We start from the raw sequence: 6,744 nt of genomic DNA, 5'->3' as shown, positions 1-6,744 counted from the left end.
CTGGTCTGGTTCTGGTCTGGTCTGAGTCTGTCTGGTCTGGTCTGGTTTCTGGTCTGGTTGTTGTCTGCGTCTGGTCTGGTCTGGTTTCTGGTTCTGGCTTGTCTTTGTCTTGTCTGTTTGTTTGTCTTGTCTTGTCTTGTCTTGTCTTGTCTTGTCTTGTCTTGTCTTGTCTTGTCTTGTCTTGTCTTGTTCTTGTCTTGTCTGGCTCTGTTCTGTCCTGTCTGTCTGTCTGTCTGTTCTGTCTGTCTGTCGTCTGTCTGTCGTCGTCTCTGTCTCGTCTGCTGCTGTCTGTGTCTGTTGTCTGATCTGTCTGTCTGTCTGTCTGTCTGTCTGTCTCCATGTTGGTCTACTATCCTTCTGTCTCCATGTCCTTCTGTCTCCATGTTGGTCTATTGTMCTTCTGTCTCCATGTCCTTCTGTCTCCATGTTGGTCTACTATCCTTCCATCTACATGTTGATCTACTGTTGTTCAAACAACATATATTTCACCTCAGTGTCTTTTTCTAGATATCCTAGACCTTTTGATCTACTATCTTGATAAATAATCGACAAACAACTGATTATTTCATACCTAATAGATATGTATTCTTTACTAAATGAGTTTGAATGATGACCCCTTGAAGACACGAAGACATCTGAACAGTAGATATGAAGACCCTCTGAACTGAGTTATGAACAGAGATTAAGTTCAATGAGGCAGATAAATATTATTCTAAATATTTAGGCGAGGAGTCACTGCTTGTAATTCCAGAAGAAAACGTTGGGCACACTGCATATTAAGGCCATCGTTATTTAAATTCAATCACAATCTTAGAGGCATAGTTATGCAAGTCAAAATAYKGTTGAAAATAAAAATGATTCAGTGTATTTTCACATTAACTTCAAAATATCAATATCAACAGAAAGAAATGTACTTTATGTTGAAGGGTTTTTACATTGAAAAGGTAAACGCATTTGGACTTACCATTGTTGTTTCAGCGATGGACCCAAAACTGTTAATAAAAATGTTGCACGTTACGTTTACAGGTGGACCTGTAAAAGAATGAAAAATAAATAATATTATTTTCTTATTACAGAACTGTGAAACAAATACCCCTCCTTGCAGACAGAAAACGTACAGAAAACACAGTCCTTCTTCCTTTTTTACACAGAAAACACAAAGTCCTTCCTCCTTTATTACACAGAAAACACAAAGTCCTTCCTCCTTTATTACACAGAAAACACAAAGTCCTTCCTCCTTTTTTACACAGAAAACACAAAGTTCTTCCTCCTTTTTTACACAGAAAACACAAAGTCCTTCCTCCTTTTTTACACAGAAAACACAAAGTCCTTCCTCAATATGAATCATGTTAAGTAGTGGAACACATAATATAATAGAATATAATAAAATATGCCATTTAGCAGATGCTTTTTCCAAAGTGACTTCGTCTTTATGTTCGTGCGATCCTGGGAATCTTCAGAGGGCCACAACGGAATTCCCCATAAGCCTGTGTAAAACTGTACACAGAAGTACTGTAATATCACGTTGTAAGCATACAGCGCTCCATGTTGACTGAGAGATTCTGAGAATGCCCCCCCCCCCAAAAAAAAATAAAACACTACGATCCTCAGAGACACTCCTAGGTAGTTTTCAGGTTAGAGGTTAGAACGAACAACACAGGGTTGAAGCGTGTCCGTTGAAGGCCGTATTACCTGCTTGTACAAACATAAATATGATTACCCAGTGCCCGGTGACAAAAGTTCACTTTCAATGGGCTCAAGGAGAAAGGACAGCAATGGGAAAATGTCTAGCCCCCATCCAGCCCCTTAGGAAATGATAGATATTGGCTTTGAGCGGTAAATCATATTGAGTACCAAACCCCTCCTCATCGCCTGAACCTTCTACATAAAGCCGGAAAGCCAATCATTTTGGTAAATTAAAGGATTCTACTTATTGTACATATCAAAAAGAGTACATCATTTTTACTTGATTTTACAGTACATCACATTTGTGGGTCACAAAGGTATGGTAATATATATATGATACAGTATAATTGGACATAGTCACATGTCACAGCAGAACTACATTCCCTGAACATTTAAGGTCACATCCTGTACGCTTTAACACAAACTACCTCTGTGTTTAGGTTGACAAGCTTCCTCTAATACAGATGCCTGGCAGCTACAATGAACTGAAGGCTCTGAATTATTTTGATGGACAATTATTGTCCCTGTCACTGTCTCACAGCTGCTGCACTGAGGAAGTAGCGAGTACACACACACACACACACACACACACACACAGCCAGAGCACTACACGCAACGAGCACACAGCACACAGGGAGCTCTGTACATACCACACACACACACAACACAAGGCCACACGACACACACACCAACACACACAAACAGATTAGTTCTTCGTTAACGTCATATAAATAAACCTCAGGAGGATGGAGATGCAGATGAAATCAGCAGGTTTTACCCGCCGGAGCAAATATCTTGTTTTTTTAGGTTACATCATCGAATTAAATTAATATCAATAAAGTAATCACAGGACAAAATAAGTAAATAAAATAATAAATCAATTAAGGTCTAGTTTTATAGCATGAATTCTCGTACAAAATAAGCCTGTAATCACCAATCAGCGTATACATTAATGATCCCACATTAAAAACGTCTAAGATTTTAAACATTTCACACTGCGTCTTCTTCTATAGTTTCAGACAAACTAACTTCCCACAATGCTGGTTTCGGCAAATATTAACGTATTTCTTTTCAGGCTGGGAAAAGACGAGGGTGAAAAGAGAAGGCAAAGACGAAGGTAGAGAAACACAAGAGGTAGGAGGAGAAAACGAAAGGAGTAGGAAAGAGGAGAAAAGACGGAGGTAAGGGAGGGAAGGGGAAAAGAGGAGGAAAGGAAGGTGGAGAAGTCAGAAGGAGGAGAAAGAGGAGGATAGGAGAGGAGAAAAGAGGAGGTGAAAAGAGGAGGCTAGAGGAGGGAGACAGAGGAGGCAGAAGAGGGTAAAAGAGAAGGTGAAAATAGGTAGGAGAAAAGAGGAGGAGAAAATAGGAGGAGAAAAGAGGAGGAGAAAGATTCGTGTAGGGAGAAGAGGGGTAGGAAAATAGAGAAAAGAGGAGGAGAAGGAGAGAAAAAGTAGAAGGTTTATAAGAGAGGAGCTAAAGGAGGGGAAAGAGGAGGGAAAAAGAGGGTAACAAGGAGGGGTGGAAAATAGGAGGAGCCACAGAGGAGGAGAAAATTAGGAGGCAGAAAAGGAGGAAGAAATGGGGAGAACAGTAGGAGAAAATAGGAGAAAGAGGAGGGAAAAGAGGATAAATGAGGAAGGTAAGAGGGGGGAGCGAGTGGAAGAGAAAGAGAGGAGGCAAAGAGGGAGGGGAAAAGAGGGAGGAGAGAGGGAAAAAGGAGGAAGAGGAGGGGAAAGGAGAAAAGAGGAGAAGAGGAGGGGAAAGAGAGGGGAAAGAGGAGAGCAGGGAGAAAAGAGGAGGGAAGAGGAGGAGAAAAGAGGAAGGCGAGAGAGGGTGATAAAAGAGGAAGAGAGGAGGAGGAAAGAGGAGGAAGACCAGAAAAGAGAAGCAAAGAGGAGAAAAAGAGGAGGGAAAAGGAGAAGAGGGGAGAAATGAGAGAAAAGAGGAGGAAAGAGGAGGGAGAACAAGAGAAGGTGAAAAGAGGAGCTAGAGGAGGGGAAAGAGGGAGGAAAAGAGGGTAAGAAGAGGAGGTTGAAAATAGGAAGGGAGACAAGAGGAGGGAAATAGGAGGAAAAAGAGAGGAAAGAGGGGAGAAAATAGGAGAATAGGAGAAAAGAGGAGGGGAAAAGAGGATAAATAGGAGGTGAAAAGGAGGAGGGAAGTGGAAGAGAAAAGGGAGGGCAAAGAGGAGGGAAAAGAGGAGGTGAAAAAGAGGAGGGGAAAGAGAGGAAAGAGGAGGGGAAAGAGGAGGAAAAAGAGGAGGCGAAGAGGAGGGGAAAAAAGAAGAAGGTGAAAAGAGGAGGGGAAAAGAGGAGGAAGAGGAGGAGAAAGAGGAGGCGAGAGGAGGTGAAAAGGAGGAGGAAGAGGAGGAGAAAAGAGGGAGACAAAAGAGAAGAATAAGAAGACAGAAGAAAGAGAGGAGAAGGGAAAATAGGAGGAAAGAGGAGTAAAAGGAGAGGAGAAAAGAGGAGGAAGAGGAGAGAAAAATGGGGAAAAGAGGAAGAAGGAAAGAGGAGGAAAGGAGGAGGGAGGAAAGAGGAGGAAAGAGAGGGAAAGAGGAGGAGAGGGGCAAAAGAGGGAAAGAGAGGAAAGAGGAGGCAAGAGGGGAAAAGAGGGAGGAGGAAAAGAAGAGGAAGGATGGTAAACTGGTAATGCATGTTTGGTATTTTTCTTGACATTCCTTCTCCGCCGCTTCGGCAATGTGTGGGTTTTAACGCAAGGCTTGAGAAATCTTAATGTCTCTTTCTCTCTCTTTCTCTCTCTCTCTCTCTTTGTCCACTGCTGCAGTTCCATTTCATAGCCTTTCCAATGAGCATGCAGGAGAGGGATATAAGGGGCAGCTCATTAACTGTCAAGCAGGGTGACTCATACTGATAGAGCACAATGATTGCTTTACTATGTTTATTCCAATGGCTGGCTCAGTGCACTGCAGACACATCAGTGAAAGAGAGAGAGAAACAGAGAGAGAAACAGAAGAAACACGAGAGAGAGAGAGAAAGAGAGGAGAAAGAGAGAGAGAAACAGAGAGAGAGAAACGAGAAACAGCGAGAGAGAGAGAGAAAGAGGGAGAAAGAGAGAGAGAAACAGAGAGAGAGAGAGAGAAAGAAGGGAGAAAGAGAGAGAGAAACAGAGAGAGCAGAGAGAGAGACACGAGAGAGAGACAGCAGAGAGAGAGAGAGAAAAAAAGAGAGAAACAGAGCGAGAGAGAAAGAGAGAGCGATAGAAAAAAAGAGAGAGAGAGAGGTAAGTAGGTGTCTTGGTGTCTCTCTCTGATTTGCTGCTGAGGTGAGGTGTACTGTCCTTCCAAATCAATTCCGTGCTTCTGTACCCCAACCTCCACTTTCATTAAAAACAAGTGACAACAGCAATAAACCATAATGAAACAAACGCTTTGCTACATCCCTCCTTGCCTTGCTAAGAGATGACTATGGCCTTAGCCATCAAAATGCCACTGAAAATWGCTTTTTCTAAACTGTAAACCACTGTAAAAACAATACATAATTATTCAGATCAGATTAATGTGGGCAGTAAATTACTTAAAGTCAAGTCATTTAAGAAGAACAATTCATTTTCACTCTTGGAATAATGATTGGACATATGTGAAATAGATTTAGCTAGCGGTGCATCATGGGAAACCACCCTAAACCACAATACTACTAATCAGCACAGTGTTTACTAAAATGTCCCRCTACATACCTGCAGTATTCTCCTCACACCTCCAGYGTAGAATAACTGCTAACACCATGCYCAAACCGGACGCACGCGTGAGCCATCGTGCWCAAATTGATTTTGTCCCTCCAACACCAAATACGATCACGACACGCAGGTTTAAATATCACAACAAACTCTGAACAAATTATATTAATTTGGGGACAGGTAGAAAAGCATTAAACATTTTATGTCTATTTAGCTAGCTAGCTTGCTGTTGCTAGCTAATTCRTTCTGGGATATAAACATTGAGTTGTTATTTTACCTGAAATGCACAAGGTCCTCTACTCCGACAATCAATATACACATAAAACAGTCAACCCAATTTCTAGTCATCTCTCCTCCTTCCAGGCTTCTTCTTCWTCTTTGGACTTTAWATGGCGATTGGCAWCTAATAAGGTGCATTACAACAACCGACCTCAGTTCATCTTTCAATCACCCACGTGGGTATATGTTACTAAAAACCCATAAGAAGAGGGCAAGTGGCTATACGCTTCTAAAAACCAATGAGGAGATGGGAGGGGCCGGACTTGCAGCGCGTTGAGCGTCACAAATAGAACCAATTTCCATTTTAGCGCCTTGGCAACGCAGATGCTCGCTGACGGGCGATAACAGTGTGGGTGCAATGACTGAATAACATGTATGTGTACATTTATTTTGGAACGCTCGCGCACGCGACGTGTCCAGTCTGGTCAGCATATCAGTAATAAGTAGCCTTGGCCAGAGTGGCTCACAGGAGCAGGAGCCTATCTCCTGTTTCTGGAGCAGGAGACAGCTTGATGTACARGTACACCCCCTTGGACAGGACACTAGYCTATCTCCTGTTTCTGGAGCAGGAGACAGCTTGATGTACAAGTACACCCCCTTGGACAGGACRCTAGTTTACCACAGGGCCTTGCCCCCAATCCCCTAATCAATGACAGACATATCGGGTCCCATGTTTACAGTCTTTTGGTTTGGAATCAAATGTCCAACCTTCTGATCTCAGGGCAGACACTCTAACCACAAGGCCATAACATGGGTGTAATGAAGGCCTGTCTTTAAATCCAGCAGCTACGCGGTTCTTCACTGGTTCAGTATAGCGGTAACCCATGGATGATAATGATATCCCTGTGTAGATACAGGGGGGTTGTAAAACACAGGTAGCATGGGGAAGACCCATCCACCATCACGCTCCTCTCTGTTTCACTGAAGTGTTGCAATTCCACATCTAGTTGAGACACAACTAGTTTCAATTAAACGACACCTCAGTTCCATAGGGGTGGAGTTACATCGATTTACATCCAAAACAACAAACAAACACAAGACAGAGAGAGAGAGAGAGAGAGAGAGAGAGAGAGAGAGTGAGAG

The 6,744-nt window shown here is 42.7% G+C and overlaps 1 protein-coding gene across 1 annotated transcript in view; it reads right to left on the bottom strand.

Moving 5' to 3' along the window:
* Positions 1-6,744, bottom strand: part of LOC111965595 (glycine receptor subunit alphaZ1-like) — a 96,624-nt gene that overhangs the window by 55,499 nt on the left and 34,381 nt on the right. The window contains 1 exon segment of the mRNA XM_070438651.1: positions 965-1,032. Within this exon segment, the coding sequence (XP_070294752.1) occupies positions 965-1,032 (68 nt within the window).

Source organism: Salvelinus sp. IW2-2015, unplaced genomic scaffold, assembly GCF_002910315.2.
Source record: "Salvelinus sp. IW2-2015 unplaced genomic scaffold, ASM291031v2 Un_scaffold1073, whole genome shotgun sequence".
Classification (NCBI taxonomy): Eukaryota; Metazoa; Chordata; class Actinopteri; order Salmoniformes; family Salmonidae; genus Salvelinus; species Salvelinus sp. IW2-2015.
This window is presented reverse-complemented; position numbering and strand designations above follow the sequence as displayed.